At 36.5% G+C, this 17,932-nt stretch overlaps 1 protein-coding gene and 1 pseudogene across 1 annotated transcript; both read left to right on the top strand.

Annotated features, from left to right (window-relative positions):
* Nucleotides 1-13,976, top strand: part of LOC148194273 (plasma membrane ATPase 1-like) — a 68,749-nt pseudogene extending 54,773 nt beyond the window's left edge.
* Nucleotides 13,977-16,957: 2,981 nt separating this feature from the next.
* On the top strand, nt 16,958-17,378 carry LOC148194272 (uncharacterized). Its single transcript, XM_088097163.1, has 2 exons — nt 16,958-17,303; nt 17,359-17,378. Exons 1-2 carry the CDS (start codon nt 16,958-16,960, stop codon nt 17,376-17,378), a joined length of 366 nt encoding a protein of 121 aa, XP_087953289.1.
* Nucleotides 17,379-17,932: the final 554 nt, after the last annotated feature.

Below are 17,932 nucleotides of genomic sequence, written 5' to 3'. Positions count from 1 at the left end.
AGTAACAACTTCAAACAAACTTATGACCAAGAGTTAAATCAAGATGTGCACATGCTTTGGTGTTCACAAAGTCATTTAAATTCCAACAAATGCTATTTTTCATGAATGATTAATCAATTAAGCATGGATGTTCATGTGCTTATGGAATATTTCCTCACTAGGTAAAGTGTTTCACTCAACACACAAGTGTATAAGAGGTAAAGTGTTTCACTCATTCACTCCACTATCACAATGTTACATGAATCAACTTTGCCTTTCATTTTACCACAATCAAAAACATTCACAAGCATGCATCATCACAAGGACTTTTCAATGGCTTATAATGTGGCTGGGCTAACAAGAAAATTGGTTTTTCTGGATCACAAAATCCTTGAGTTAAGAGAATCATAATCAACACAATCATTCTTATTTGCATTGAGCTTTGCTTCTTTTTTTCTTTTTTTTTTTTTCTTTGCATATTCTTACTTTTTAGCTAATAGCTCAATGCTTTTCCTTTCTCATGTTTTCCCAATAACCCCAAACTTGAACATTTAACAATACCACACAAGATTCTCTACTTAACTCAAGGTAAAGCTTTTCAACAAGGGTTTTCAATTTATGTTCAAGGCTAAGGGTTCAAAGGATAGAACACAAAGTTTTCTCTTTTAGTGGGCTAACTTTATGAATTTGGCCAATAAAAAGGGTTCCAACAAACGGCCTTGATCATATGATGCAAAACAAGCAATTGATTCAATCATAGAAAACCTGGGCAAAGTCATTCATGTTTCCAAAGTAATAGCATTCAACAATAACAACTCTGGAGCTCAAAACCTCACATATAAGCTCATTCACATTTGACATACACATCCTGCTTAATTTCACAATCACAATCATAATATCATGCATTTGTTCACAAAGCTTGTGAATCACCTGTATAAGCATTTTAATGTGCACATCTATCTCAACATCAATCAATCACTAATCATCATCAAGCATTACTTATCACACAATCACAGTTAATAGCAAACCATCATAACAAACCAGGTGTTCAATAGAGTACATCAAACCCTAATCTAAACACAAAAACAAATAAGTTCAGAAAACTTAAACCACAAAAGCATAAGCATATGATAGCATTCATCAGTAAATGCTATCTCAGCTCCTCATCAATCTGAGCTGTCCTCTGTATCCTCCTTCTTCTTGGATCTTATAGTCTCTATTCTTTTTGCCCGATGAGGAGGCCATTCCTGCATCAAACATAATTCACAAAACCAAAAGATACATTGTTAAGCATTAGTAAATCACAATGAAGAAATCATCCCCTTCAATGATACTCTCTCCCAACCCCAAACTTAGATGGAAAACTAGTGAGAAAGTGAGTGGAAGTGAGATTTTCTCAAGAGGGAAGAGGGAAAAGATGTGGAGAACCTTGGAAAAGGTATGTATGAGTGTGTGTGCAGAGAAGAGCCTGAAAATAAAAGCTTATGCGCAGCTTAGGGTATAAAAATACCTTAATGGGCTCGAATCTCGCTAAGGGGAAACTAAAGCCCATCTGTGAGAGTACCGCTCAGCGGTAAGTTACCGCTCAGCGGTAAGTTACCGCTCAGCGGCACTTTCGTGATGTGCTCTTCTCCTTCTTTTCTTAACCTACGTGCCTCCTAGACATGCCCCTCACTGGTTCCCTGCAATTCAATGTTTAGAATACTTATGCAAACCCTATTATGCAACTAAAATGAAACAAACAAAAACAATCAATCAACTAGGTTGCCTCCTAGGTAGCGCTTGTTTATCGTCACGAGCCTGACCCAAAATCCACCAACACCGTTCAGTAGGTGTTACAAACTTACCAACACCCATCAGTAGGTGCAAAATTTTCTCACCAACACCCCTCAGTAGGTGTTACTACTTAGCATCCTTCAGTAGATGCTATATCCACAAAATATTTACAAAATAATGTTCAACAGATTTAAAAATTACAAACCAAAGTAAAATTTAAAAGTTCTAAAATCACTGGGTTGCCTCCCAGCAAGCGTCTTTTAACGTCATTAGCTTGACCCAGTAAAGTTCAAGTTCCTTCTTCTTTTTCTTCTTTCTACTGAACTTCTTCAGAAATTTGATCAAACCAGGAACCTGTTGCAGTGTCTCAATCATAGGAACTTTAATCTCCAATTTCTTGAAGATTTCCATAAAGCACTTAAATTTCTTTTCCTTCCTATGATTCTTCTTTAGATGAGGATGGGATTTTTCATATGATTCCTTCTTGTTTCTTCTCATCTTCTTTTTCTTATGCTTCCTTTCCCCAATTTTTCTCTTTTTCTTTTCTCTTATTTTTTTCTTCCCTTCTCTTTTTCTTCTCAACTTCTTTATTTTCACACAAATTTTCTCTTCTTCTTTTTCTTCTCTCTCTTTTCTCTCTTCTCTCTCTTCTTTTTCCAACTCAACTTTTTCAACATTTACACTCACTAGCACTTCACATTCTTCCCTCGGGTTAACCTCAGTATTAGCCCCAAAATTTTTATCAGGCCTTTCTTCCAATTGCTTGGTAATCTGACCCATTTGAATCTCCAAGTTCTTAATAGCAGCTTCAGTGCTCTTTTGAGAAGATTCAGTTTTCTGTATGAATTGCTGAAGAATTTCTTCCAACCTTGTTGATCTTTCATTAAGTGTAGACATTTGTTGCCATAAGGTTGGTTGTTGTTGTTGTTGCTTGTGAAATGGCCCTGATTGTCCAGCTTGCCCACTTTGTCCTTGACCAATACTTGGGTGTGGTTTCCACCCTTGATTGAAGTTCCCTTGACAGTATGGAAATTGATTGGCCATGAAGTTAACATCCTCTAAAGCTTCCACTGGAAAGGCGCATTGACCATTTATATGGTCACCACCACATAATTCACACATTTGTGGTTGAACCTCTGCAACAGTCTTTAACTCTTTTGGCAGTTGTGCAAGTATCTTTATGAGATTCTCCAATTGTTGAGTTAGTATCTTGTTCTGAGCTAGCAAGGCATCATTGGATTGCAACTGTAGAACTCCTTTTTGTTGAATAAGAGCTCATGTTTCACTGTTCAGCTCATTATCACTAGTAGCCATATTATCAATGATTTCCGTAGCTTCCTCTGGAGTTTTCCATTTGATGTTTCCTCTTGCTGAGGCGTCAAGCATCATCTTGGTTTGTGGACCAAGACCTCCAAGGAAGGTTAGGACTACTTGCACATCATCAAAGCCATGCGTGGGAGTCTTTCTTAATAGGCTTTTGTATCTGTCCCATGCATGACCTAGTGATTCCTCCATTCCTTGCCTGAAAGATGAGATATTTTGCTTTCCTTTGTTGACCTTGGAAGAATTGAGTGTCCATATAGTCAAATTCTTGACCGAATTGCATCCTGCAAGCATTAGGCACAAAACTCTAGAAAATATTTGTTAGCACAAAAGATAGAGAAGATACAAAGAATAAATGATAAGAAGATAAAAGATAGCAAGATAGAAGATAAAATAGAAAAATAAAACAATAACCGAAAAATAAAAACAAAAAATAAAATAAAATAAAATAAAATCAAATAAAATAAAATCAAATCAAATAAAATCAAATCAAATAAAAATAAAATAAAATAAAAATAGAAAAAATAAAAACAGAAATTCAAAATTCAAAGTCAAAGATAATCAATAATCACACAAATTAACCAGTTAAACCACGAGTCCCCGGCAACGGCGCCAAAAACTTGATGACAAATTTATGAACACCGAAATACGGCGCCACAAACTTGTTTAACAATCGACAACTATGACCGAATCGTTTCAAGTAATAAACTCGGTAAGACCAAGTATCGTTCTCCCAAAGGACTCATGGCCTAGTTTAGTTATGTGATTTGTTGATTAGCTAAGACTTAAGAATAAAATAAGTGGAGTTTAATATGCAAAAGACGAAAATAAACATGTATGCATGAGGTTGATAAATGGCTAAAACAAAAGACAAGCACTTTCAATGAAATATATTGATGAATATGTTGTTGGGGGTCAATTTCATCTTATCCACTCTCATATATTTTAGGAATTCAACATTCAAGTCATCATTGTTAATGCCACTCTCTAAATTACCTTTCAAGAAGGCTTCTCCCTAATTACGAGTTCATACGATTCCTAGCATTCCTAATAATTAGTTTTTTTAGTGCAGGAGCTTAAGGCAACCAATATACTATTGGGAGAAATTCCCCGGATCTAGACTTCCCCGTACGTTCCCGTATCGACAAAATCAATAATCATGCATTGAATGAGTTAAACAAAGCAAGCATTAAGCAAAGAGGAAAAAACCTAACTAATGATGAAAGAAAGCATAAATCTTAGATTAAGATGCAAGCACAAATTCCATATATGAGAGCTTCAAAAGATTACATTGATTCCCCAACAAACATACAAGGTTTAGTTCACCATATTCATGGTGAACCTAGATGAACAATAATGAAAGAATGAAAGATAAAACCCTAGAAAGGTGAAGAGGTAGCCTGAGCATCCAAGATCCTCCTTCAAAGGGGTGGAAGAGAGAGTGTTTGCTTCATCTTTGCCAAAGATACAAACCCTAGGACGTCCTAAAGCTTATATACTATTCTAAAATTACAAAAAATCTAGGTCCAAGCCCATAACTGTGCCGCTCAGCGGTAAAGTGCCGCTCAGCGGTAAGTGCGTGAGTAGTTTCTTCCCCTCAGCGGCCATTTTGCCCCTCAACGGTCCTCCCGTGAGCTCCTGAGTGCCGCTCAGCGGTAAACTGCCGTTGAGCAGTACTTGCGACTTCTCCTTTTGCACTTTTTGATGTCTTTTCTGATTCCATCTCTCTCCTTCTTCACTTCTTTCACTAAATTCACCTTAAAACCTGCACAAAAACACTGAAATCAAGCATAAACCTGTCCAACTCTCTTATTTCTGAAAATATGGATAAAAGTATGATTTCAAGCTAGTTTCTAAGTATAAAGCTTGCTTTTAGTGTCAATTTTAAGCATGAAAATAACAGTTTTTCAACTGTTATCAACAAGTAGGACAATTCAATAGACCACAGCAGCAACCATCAATATGGCAACAAGTATTTGCATTAAATAGAAATCATCAAAGCTTGAAGAAACTCTTCAACAATTTATTCAGGTGACCATCTCCAACCATAAAAGCACCGAAGTTGCAATTAGAAATTTGGAGATACAGATTGGCCAAATAGCTAAGGATTTGAAGGATATGCCTGATAAGAGTTTTGGGGCTAATACTGAGATTAACCCTAGGGAAGAGTGTAAAGCTATTGTAAGTGTAGATAATAAGAGGGTGGATGAGAAAGAGAGTGTTGAGTTGGAAAAAAGAGTGGAGAGAAAAGAAGAGATAATTGGTGGGGATGAGAGAATAGAGAATGAAAAGAAGAGGGGAGAGAAAAAAATTGAGAAAATTCTTCCTTATCCTAAGGGTAGTGAAAAGGTTGAAAAAGAGAGACAATATGGGCGCTTTAAAGATATCTTCAGGCAATTGGAGATTACAATACCTTTGAATGAAGCATTGCAACAAATTCCAGCTTATGCAAAGCACATGAAGCAAGTCTCCACAAAGAAGAGATATCTAGATGAAAGGGGAGATTGCAGTGTTATTGAGAAGAAGCCACTTCCTCCAAAAGTGAAAGATCCAGGAAGTTTTACTATTCATTGCGTCATAGGGAAGGAGAAAATAAGGAAAGTCCTAATTGATTTAGGGTCAAGCATTAATCTGATGCCTTTATCTCTGCTTGAAAGGATTGGTGATCTTGAAGTCAAGCCAACAAAGGTGACTTTGCTAATGGCGGATGGATCTCCAAAGAAACCCTATGGTGTAGCGAAAGATGTGGTGGTTTGTATAGACAAACTAAAATTCCTGGTAGATTTTGTGGTGATGGAGATGAAGGAGGATGAGAAGGTCCCAATCATTCTTGGAAGACCGTTTATGAAAACGACAAAGGTAATAATCAATGTGGATGATGGGGTGATAGTACTTCAAGACTGAGAAGAAAAGGTGATCTTTAATGTCTTTAAAGGGGAGCAGCAGATTCAAGTGAAGGAGGCTAGTCATAAAGCTGCATGTAAGGATGCACCCTTGACTTGTTCAAAAGCTGTTAAGCCGGTCTTGAAAGGTAAACATGATTTCTTGTCACAGGTTAGGGAAGAAGAAAAAGATGACAAAGGAAGGAAGGTTCATGATGAGTTGATCCAGGCACAACTCAAAACTTGGTACACCAGTAAGATTCAAGAACAAGTTGTGGGTTATGAAAGATTATAAAGAGAATGGAGTGATAGAGATTGAAGCTCCATATTCAAGGAGAGTCAAAAAGGTGGACCGAAAATAGCTGATGAGGTGGTGTGATGAAAGAAAGGGGAACACCAACATTGAAGATGGAACTTGAGCTTATTAGGTCAAGCTAATGACATTAAAAAAGCGCTTACTGGGAGGCACCCCAGTGATTTGAGAACATTAATTTCTTTGATTTTGGTTATGTAATTTTATAAACTTTGGGACATTGATTTATATTGTTTGAGATTTTATGGTATAACATCTACTGATGGATGTTAGGTGGTTGAGTATCTACCGAAGGATACTAGGTTTTCTTACACCTACTGATGGGTGTTGGAAAGATTTGCACTTCCTAAAGGGTGCCGGAGGATTTTGGGTCAGGCTCATGACGTTAAACAAGCGTTACCTGGGAGGCAACCCAGTTGATTTACTTTATTTTTGTTTGTTTGTTTTGATTCTGCTTTAAATGCATGATAGGCATGGAATGTATGAGTGATGTGAGAACATAAGGAGAGTAGGTGAGTGAGAGGCATGAATATAAGACACCTAAGGCAAGCTAGGAAGAAGGAGAGTAGGTGCTACAAATGCGGCTCAATGGTAATTACCGCTGAGCGCGAATACTGTAGAGTTGGGTGGACTGGTTTGGTTCAATTGGGCTCAGCGAAATTAGGCCCATTAGGGTATTTTTATACCCTAGGGCGCGACTTTACTTCTATTTTCAGATCTCCCTCTTCCCACACACTCTCAAGCACTCTCCAAAGAGTTCTCTTCACTTTTCCCTTCTTCCCCCTTCACAAAACCTCTCTTCCACTCACTTTTGCACCAAGGTTTAATCTAACGCAATGGTGAAAGAATTTTACACCAACGCAAGAAGGTTGGGTGGTCATCCTATTGAGGATTATTTGAACTATGTTAGAGGACACATCATTCGGTATGACCCTGATTCCATTAATAGATTTTTAAATACTGAATGGGCTGGTGAGCAGTGTCAGTTTGATCTCAATATGGAAGAAGAAGCGGACTTTGGTGATGTGGAAAGTGTGCTATGTGTGCTTGGTGGACACTTTCAGAGAAACAGGAATGGTGCTGTTGTGAACATCAGGAGAGTTGATCTGACTCCTTTAGCAAAGTATTGGATGGCATTTTCTCATGCCAACATCCAGCCATGCCCACATGTCTCAGACATTACTGTCAGTAGGATGCTTCTTTTGTACTGTGTGCTCAGAGGACCACCATAGGGCCAGACATCTACAGAGCCTCAGGAGGAAGAGCCATTTCAGATGAGAGACATGTATATGTCTCTTATAGATGCTAGCATGCAGTCCATCCATAGAGGGCAGGTGGCCACAACAAAGATGATTATTGGGATATATGATACACCCCCAGCACATAGGTGGACCATGGATGAGTTTCATAATGTAGTGGCATGGCCAGAGGAGCAAGCCCAAGGCAGTAGAGGTGGAGTAGCTGAAGCTTCAACTATGGATGATGAGGATGATGAGGATGCTTTTGAAGATGCTGAGGATGATGAAAAGGAGGAAGATTCAGATGAGGAGTTGAGATAGCATCTACTGATGGATGCTATCACCTCTAGAGTAGGATTTGTTATTTTTTGTTTTTTTTTTGTACAGTTGAACTTATTTGCTTCTGTTTTTAGAATAGGGTGTGATGTACTCAGTTTGAAACTTTATCTGCTATGATGATTTGCTTGTGATTTTTGCATGATGAGATTGCTTGTTGATGCTTGGATATTGATTGATGTTGAGATTGTGCATTATATGCTGATATACATGTGGTGGTTCACGAGCTATGTGAACAAATGCATGATGTTGTGATTGTGATTGTGATTATGATGCTAAGCAGGATGTGTATGTGGAATCTTGAATGAACCTATATGTGAGGTTTTGAACTCCAGAGTTGTTGTGAATGAATGTTATTACATTGAAAGCATGAATGACTTTACTCAGGTTTCTATGATTGAATCACTTGCTTGTATGTGTCATATGATCAAGGCCATCTGTTGTTACCCTTTATTAGCCAAATTATTTTAGCTCAATAAAAGAGAGCACAATGTGTTCTATCCTTTGAACCCTTAGCTTTGAACATGATAGAAAACCCTTTTTGAAAAGCTCTACCTTGAGTTGAGTTGAAGATATCTTGTGGTATTGACAAATGTTCAAGTTTGGGGTTGTTGGGTGGTTTAAAAAAGGGGAATATGAAAAGCATTGAGCTAAGCATGTGAAAAGTAAAATAAAAAGGAAAAGAGAAGAAAGAAAAAGAAAAGCTCAATGCAAAAGAAAGTTGGGAAGAAGGAAGAATGGTTGTATTTAGATGATTCACTTAACTCAAGGATTTTGTGATCTAGAAAAACCAATTTTCTTTTTAGCCCAGCCACATTATAAGCCATAGAAAAGTCCTTGTGATGATACTTGCTTGTGAATGTGTTTGATTATGGTTAAATGAAAGGCAAAGTTAATTCATGTGACATTGTGATGGTAGAGTGAAGGAGTGATCTCTTATACACTTGTGTATTTGAGTGAAACACTTTATCTAGTGAGGAAAGATTCCATGAACACATGTTTACATCTATGCTGAGTTGATTGATCATTCATGAGAATAGCATCTGTTGGATATTATGTGATTAAGTGAACACTAAAGCATGTGTGCATCTTGAATGAATTCTTTGTGTTGAGCTGATTTGAGTAATTACTTATCTTGAAAGAAGGAGTTTTGAATGTGATGAACCATTGTATAGATTGGTGAAAGATTGAGTTACATCTTGTTTGCTTGAGGACAAGCAAAGTTCTAAGTTTGGGGTTGTGATAACAGTTGAAAAACTATTATTTTTATATTTAATTTTGGCATCAAAAACAACCTTTATGACTTAGAAACTAGCTTGTAATCATGCTTTTGTTTATGTTTTGGAAATAAGAGAGTTGGATGGGTTTTATGCTTGGTTTTCCTTGTTTTTGCAAGTTTTAAGATGAATTGAATGGAAGAAGTGAAGTAGCTAGAAGTTGGATTCAGAAAAGGAAGAAAAAGTGCATAAAAGAAGAGCTGCAAGTACCACTCAATGCCACTTTTATAGCTGAGCGACACTCTGAAGTCACGCAGTCACCGCTGAGGGGCAAAACTGTAGTTGAGCGTCAAATAAAAGAACTGCACTTACCGCTGAGTGCCATTTTATTGGGCCTTGGGCCACTTTTTTGTAGTTTTTAGAAGGCTATATAGGGTTTCAGCCGAATTAGGTTTAGTATCTTTGGCCAAAACGAAGCAAAATAACACTTTCTTCCCCCCTTGGAGGAGGATTTTGGATGCTCAAGCTCCACTCTTCAAATTCTAGGGTTATATCTTTCATTCTTTCATTATTTTTCATCTAGTTTCACCATGATTATGGTGAACTAAACTTTCATTGTTGTTGGGGAATCAATGTAATCCTTTGAAACTCTCATGTATTGAATTGGTTCTTTAATCTATATGCTTTCTTTCATTAATTGTTAGGGTTTTTCTTCTATACTCTATGCATGCTTTATTTAACTCATTCAATTACATGATCATTGATTTTATTTGTATGGACACATATAGATAAATTTAGACATGAAGAAATTCTCCCAATAGTAATATTGCCTAGACATAGGGATAGGAGGATTGGTTGCCTTTAAGCTTCTGTGCGAATGTAGTGCATGAATAATTGTTAGGGAGACAAGACTTTGTAAACTAGTGATTAGGAGTAGGCTTTCTTCACCGAGACATTGGGTTTAAGGTAAATTAGAAAGTGGCATTAACATTAATGAAGAAAGATGAATTCTTGAATACATGAGAGTGGATATGATGAATTGAAAACCCCAACAACATCATCATTCCATAATTTACATCAATCACTTTTACTACTTTTGATGCAATTGATCAACACATGCATTCATATTTAATTTTCAGTATTTGCATTTAAACCTACAAGAATTCGTTCACAAGTGTAATTTAATCAACAAATCTCATAACTGTCTAGGTTGTGAGTCCTTTGGGAAACGATACTTGGTTTACCATTTATTATTACTTGATACGATTCGGTTACACTTGCCGAGGGTTAACACTTGCGGGTTTCATATGATCAAGGCCATCTTTTGTTGTCCCTTATTCTTTTAGCCTTCACATGAATTTTTGCATACTGAAAAGAGAATAAATTGTTCTAACCTTTGAACCTTGAGCCTTATGTATGTTTGAAAAAGCTTTTTTTTTTTAAATCTTGACCTTGAGTTGGGTTGAGAACATTTGATGAGGTATTGACAAAGGTTCAAGTTTGGGGTTGTTGGAAAGATTGAGAAAGGAAGAAGAAAAATCATTGAGCTAAGCAGTGGGTACTTGAAAAGCAAAAGCAAAAGAAAAAGAAAAATGAAAAGAAAAGAAAAGAAAAGCTCAATGCAAGGGAAAGTTGGGAAAAAGAAAGAGAGTTTGTGCTTGAATGATGAAATCATAAATGTCTCTCTTAACTCAAGGATTTTGCTGACCAGAAAAACCAATTTCCTTCCTAGCCCAGCCATGTTACAAGCCATAAAAAGCCCTTGTGATGAGAAATTGCTTGTGAGTTTGTTTGATTATGGTTAAATGAAAGGCAAAGTTAATTTGTGTGACATTGTGATAGCAGAGTGAAAAAGACACCAACACCTCACTATACACCTTTGAGTTGAGTGATACACTTTTGAGTGCTTGAGTGATACATTTTTTAGTGCTTGAGTGACACTTTCCTTGGTGAGGAGTAGTTCTTTGAATTTCTGATTACATCTTTGTTTGGTTGATTAAACATTCTTAAGGATATCATCTATTGAATTATATGAGCATCACATTGATTTTGATTAGATTAATTCATCTGCACATCTTGACTGACATCCTTATGCTAAGTTGATAAAAGTGATTTCTTGTCCTAGAAGAAAAAGGTTTTGAAAAATGTTGAATCATTGTAGTAATTATTCTGAAAAGATGAGTTACAATCTCTTTTCCTTGAGGACACGCAAAGTTCTAAGTTTGCGGTTGTGATAACGGTTGAAAATACCGTTATCTGTGATGTAATTTTGATACTAAATGCACCCTTTTCTGCTTATAAACTTCCTTGAAATCATGATTTTCTGTTAAGTTGTGTGAATAAGAGAGTTGAGGATGAACTTAATGATTTTATGACTAAATTCCCTTGTTTTAGTAGGTTAATGAAGTGATTTGGAAGAGGAGTCAAAGTATGAAGGAGTCGGAATGTAGAAAAGTCAACATGAGTGTAGAAAAGTCAACCAGAGTGCCAGTTTTCTTCTCGCACCGTGCTCGGACGCCCCTCAGGGGGGCTTGAGCACCAGAATTGCACCGCACACCGCCAGGGCGCCCCTTTTGGGCGCTTAAGCGCCAGAAAGTACCGTTCGACGCCCGAGCGCCCCATTTAGGGCGCTTGAGCGCCATCGACATGGGCTGGACCTTGTTTCTGTTATGTTTTCGCTCTATTTAAAGGACCCAGACGTCCTAGCTTTTGTATCTTTGGCAGAGGAAGCGCAGCAGCACACTCTTTCAGTCTCTAGAGGCGGATTTGGATGCGGAGCTTCCATCTTCTACTTTCAGGGTTTTTCTATCTCATTCTTCTCCATTGTTCATTTAGTTTCACCATGTTTATGGTGAACTAAACTCGGGATGGTGTAACCTTGTGAACTCTCATGTATTTGAATTTATTCTTAATAATATATGTTTCTTCATTAATTGTTAGAGTAATTCATCTGTTACAATGTTTGCTTTGTTTAACTCATTCAATAGCATGATTTATGAATTGCATGAGTGTCGGGAGGTTCCTTACAATTCAGGTTCTTGTTGAATTACTCCCAAGAGTAATATTTCTCATGGATGAGGGTATGAGTCTTGGTCGTCTTAAAGCTCTTGATCTTCACATTTAATTACTAGAAATGCTAGGAATTGCATGAACTAGTGATTAAGAACAGACTTATTTCGCCGAGGGATCGGGTTTAAGTGATTTAGTGAGTGACGTTAACATTAATGCACAAAGAAGAATTCTTACATACATGAGAGTGAACTTGGTGAAATCTAACCCCAACAACCTACTCATCTCATTAAAAATGTTGTTAACATTGAGCGCCAGCATGTTGGGCTTGGACTCTGTTTTCTGCTTTATTTAAGGATTTATTCGTCCTAGGGTTTGTATCTTTGGGCAGCAGAGATGCAAAAACACACTTTTCCACTCTCTAGAGGCAGAATTGGATGCGGGAGCTCTCCTCTTCAGTTTCTAGGGTTTTTCTATCATTTTCATTCCATTGTACACCTAGTTTCTCCATGATTATGGAGAACTAAATTCAATTGTTGTTGGGAAAGATGTAACCTCTAAACTCTCATGTATTTGAATTTGTTCTGAATTATTATATGCTTCTTTCATTAGTTGTTAGGGATTTTTTCCTTTGCTTGATGCTTGTTATGTTTTGATCATTCATAGCATGATTTTATGATCTTCTTTATTATTGGGAAATACCTCAAAACCACGATCTGGAGAAGATGAATTCTTATATGCATGAGAGTAAGGATGGTGAAATCTAAACCCCAACAACATATTCATCTCATATTATCCATTCAATTTTGTATTTTGCCCTAATTGATCAAATTGCATTCATATTTACTTTTTATGCACGTTGCATTCTAAACCAATGAAATTGTTCTTAAGTCTTAATTAGTTAAGGTATTACATGACTATCTAGTGCCGTGAGTTTTCTAGAATACAATACTTGGTCTTACCATTTTATATTACTTGATACGATTCGGTACATTTGCCGATGTGTTAACACCTAATTCCTGGTGACATAATCAGCATCAAGCTTCCAGATATTTTTCCACCAAATGATCGGCTTCTTGAAGAGGATCCTTTGAAAATTGATCACGTGGTTTATTATTATTATTATTTTTATATATCTATGTTATAGTATTTGTTCTTTGAATTATCCAAATAGTCAATTATCATTTTTTTCCTTTGTGCTTTTTAGTCCGCACTTACAGGTGAATCACTTCTAGTGACAAAGGGTCCTGGTGATGGAGTATACTCTAGTTCAACCTGCAAATAGGGAGAGATTGAAGTTGGTGTCATTGCTACTGGTGTTCATACATTCTTTGGGAAAGTTGTTCATCTTGTTTATACCACAATTCAAGTGGGTTACTTTCAAAAGGTAACTTATGAGAGAATGTAACTTTTCACACCTCCCTCGCAGTCTCATTGATATTCATTGCTCAGAATTTCAAATTTCATTGTTATCGTCTTTTGCTGCTTTTTCCAAGTCTTAACTGCAATTGGGAACTTCTGCATATGTTCAATTGTTGTAGGGATGGTTATTGAGATCATTGTTATGTATCCCATCCAAGATAGAACATATCTTCTAGGAATTGATAACCTCCTTGTACTTTTCTGATCGGAGGAATTCCAATTGTCATGCCCACAGTTTTGTCTGTGACCATGTTCATTGGTTCTCACAACTATCTCAACAAGTTAGTCAGGTCTTTTGGTTGAGCACGTTGGATTTGGGTGGATATATGCAGGGAAGAACTAATGGAGATAATGTCTACAGGGGGCTATCACAAAGAGGATGACAACCATTGAAGAAATGACAGGCATGGATGTGCTTTGAACTCGGACTCTGACATTGAATAAGCTTATTATTGACAAAAGTCTAGTTGAGGTTGGATGATTAATGGCTGAATGGTGTTATTTGCTAGTTATTTTTGTGTTTCATATCCATTTCTTCTAATAATTTTCAATTTTAATCAACACCTTGGCTAAGTGAAATTTCTTATAATCGTCTATTCACTAGGCTACACCTCTCGAAAATAGAGGCATAATTAGTGTTGAAGTTACTCTGAAAAAACCTGAAATATCGCATAGCCAAATTTTTATTCAAATTGACTTCCAAGATAAAGGGTCAGGTAATTGTGCTGCATTCTAATCTAATTTAGTTTTTTTTTTTCTGTAGAAGCTCTTGCAAAGGAAATATAGTAATTTGGTTTTCCTTGCCCTGGGGTTAAACAAGAGACTACACGTAACTTCATTCTATTTTTCTTTGGTTTGATCGGTATAGCTAAGCAATGAAGTTTGATAGAACAGATGCACTGTCAATTTTGTCACAAATTAAGCGTCAGGAGAAATAGATTAAACTTAAGAGTAGGTAATTTGGTTTGATTCAAACACTGAACATGGAAAGGTTGATATCACTATTGCTTGATAATTTGACTACCAAGGGTCTCTATCTTCTTGCTATGATAGTGACTGGTAGCTCTTTTAAGTCTAAAATAACTCGTTGCAAAATGAAAAGGGTTATCAAGGATTCCCTTTTGAGTGTTCTGGGCAACAAAAGCCGCCATAACCATTTGGACACTTGTAAACAAATTTTTTCAGTTCTCAACAATCCACAGAATTTTCGAGACAGGTGTGAGCCTTTAGGTGCATTAAGATCCCTCTCCTATCATGCTACGGTAAAATAGGTATTGCACAGGCTTCAAAAGTTGCCATCTCGGACCTTGATTGCAATGCATAGAAGAATGCTACTACATATGAATTTCTTGACCTTATTATCATTCAAAGTGTAAGAAATAAATTGGAGGAGATCAAAAAATACTTAACTGAGATGTTAAAAAAAAGGTGATAAAGAGATTTATTTAGCACCTTACTTGCATAAGTATTGCATAAGTAAGTATATAGTTTTTGAATTCTTGGTAACTATATTAAAAGTTATTTTTAATTAATATTATTTCAACTTGTAGAGGTTATTGTTTTTAATCATTCTCTTGTAGTTCTCTTATGTTTCTTGCATAAGAAAGTTAACACATTGTCCATCAAAAATATATTAGGGACAAGTTTTTCTTTCTATTTTAGTTCCTTCCAATATGATTATTATGATTAATGAATGTCTACCTTTTATAGTTTTTGGAAGCTCATTCAAGGTTAAGGGTTTTCCATATGTATCTAGGACGAAGATGCAAATAATGACACTAACGTAACGGAAGATGACCTTTGTTTTGTGTTTTGTGATTGTTATTTTTTTGTTGTTGTGATTCTCGCTATGCCCTATGTCAACCCTTATTATTGTAGATCAAGATGCAATATAGGTTGTGATGAACGATTTCATGAACATATGATGTTTCGTAGTGTAAAGTAGGGTTATATATTTCCTCTTGGTAGGGTCTGAATGTAGGTACAACACATCAGGTACATGTATTACCTTTAGAATATGGGATTTTGATTTCTCATTGCACTATGGTGCTATAATGTTTGGCATGTTTAAGTGATGATGTGAGATTGTTGTTTAGATATGAATTTGTGTTCACGCAATGCGTGTTGGGTTGTTTATATGGGTTGTTTAGAAGCATCAAGTTGTGGCCACTGAGTAGTGATCATTGTTACCAATGAGGTGCATTGGTATTTTAATAGATAATGATTTTGATGATGTTGTAAGAGAAGAACTCGAAGAATGTAGTTGTAATTTATTTAAAAGCACTTTTGTAGACTGGAAATGTATTAGGAATAACCTTGAACATGTAAAACACTTAGAAATTTATTGTCTTTAGGATATCTGCGCATATAATCGATTATGTGATGTAATAATCGATTATCTCGAGCCTTGTTCAAAAACCATTGCTCTCGTAGATAATTGATTATTGCTTGAAATAATCGATTATCCTGGTCTGGATGAGAATTGCCCAACTCTCGCATATAATCAATTATTCCTCAGAATAATCGATTATCACCTTTTTTGGAAACCTGTAACGGACTTGAATAATCGATTATTACTTATAATAATCGATTATCACTGGCAGTTGTATTGTGTCTTTTTGAGTTCAGACCTTTGAGCTATATATAGTGGTTTAAACCCTTAGAGGGTTTATCTAAGTCACTTGAGAATACAGTGTGATCTGAGGAAGTTCTCTAAGTGTTAGTTCATTGCTTTTGTCAAGTCTTGTGAATAGGAGAAGCTCGCGCTTTGTGTGTCAAAGATCGGAGCGGTTCTCTTTAAGCTGGCAAAGTTGTTTTCTTCTGGTTCGTTTATCGAAGGAAGATTTTCTACTGCACTGTTCCAGTTCCTCTGTCGAAGGAAAGTGCTCGTTGCTTGCTTCCGGTTCGTTTGTCGAAAGAAGTTTCCTTCCTGTTCGTTTGTCGAAGGAAGGTTTTATCACTCTTATTTCATTCTCCATTTTGTAATATGTAAAACTATTTTTAGTGAAATCGTTAATCACTCTTTATAGTGATTAACAACTAGACGTCGAATCTTTTAATTCGAACCAGGATAAAAATCTACTGTGATTTTCTCTACTCCCTACACTCTTTACATTTTCTGCACATCAACTGTTTGATAAAACATTTAAGAAAAAATTAAAGGAACCATTTTTTAAATTGACCAAACAAGCTCTTTCCTTTTAACAATTTGTATTGTACTTTGTGTTTTATTATTTTCGTTGCGCAATATCGGTACCGATTGTTCCAACAATTGGTATCAGAGCTTGTTTTGATATTCTTTCAAATTTTTCGAAAATGGTCGGTCATCAAAATCAAGTATATGCCGAGGGTGCTTCCATCAACAGACACCTCCTTTTACTGGTGATAACTATGCCTTCTAGAAAGTCAGGATGGAAGTTTTTATGGGGTCTGTTGACAGAGGCATATGGGAAGTTGTACTAAATGGTCCTTATATTCCCAAAAAGTACTGTTGATGGTGTAGAAGTAGAAAAGCCATATTTTAACTGGACTGCTGAGGAAAACAGAAGAGCCCAATTTGACATCAAGGCTCGTAATATTATTTCATTTGCTGTTGTACTTGACGAGTTTTATAGGATTTCTATTTGTAAGACAGCACAGGAAATGTGGGAAGTCCTCAGAGTTACACATGAGGGCATTGATGATGTGAAGCGTGTAAGGAAGAACACGTTCATCCAGGAGTATGAGATGTTCCAGATGCAGCCTGGAGAATCAATTTCTGATGTTCAGAAGCACTTCACTCACATAGTGAATCATCTAACCGGTTTGGGTAAGACCTTTGATGTTGATGAATTGAATGTAAAAATTTTGAAATCATTGGACAGGTCTTGGCAACCAAAGGTGACAGCTATCTCAGAGTCACAAAATCTCACCCAAATGTCGATTGCAATTCTCTTTGGAAAGCTTCGTGAGCACGAGCTTGAATTGCACAGATTGACTGCTGAAGAGGATCAAGGAAGGAAGAAGACTCTTGCCTTCAAAACTGAAATTACTCAAGGAAAAAGGTCAAAAAGAAATAAGGATGATGACTCTGATGATGAGGAAAACATGAGCCTCATGATAAAGAAGTTTGCTAAGTTCATGAGAGCAAAAGGAAAAAACAAATATCATGGGGAAAGAAAAGAGAATCAAGGTTCTCCATCAAGTGTGAAATGCTATGGATGTGGAGAAAGAGGACACTTGAAGACTGATTGTCCTAAGAACAAGAAAAGTGAAGAAAAGATAGAAAGAAGATTTCCCAAGAAGAAGAAAGCTTACATAGCATGGGAAGAAAACGCTCTAGTTCTTCAAGCTCTAGTGAATCTGATGATGAAGCAAATCTCTGTTAATGGCAGACTCAGAAGATGCTGGAAGCCAAGTAAGTGATTCTAGTTTTGAGTCAAGTGATGGATTTGATTT

This window comes from Vigna umbellata, chromosome 8 (assembly GCF_029865625.1).
Source record: "Vigna umbellata cultivar VRB3 chromosome 8, Vumbellata_1.0, whole genome shotgun sequence".
NCBI lineage: Eukaryota > Viridiplantae > Streptophyta > Magnoliopsida > Fabales > Fabaceae > Vigna > Vigna umbellata.
This window is presented reverse-complemented; position numbering and strand designations above follow the sequence as displayed.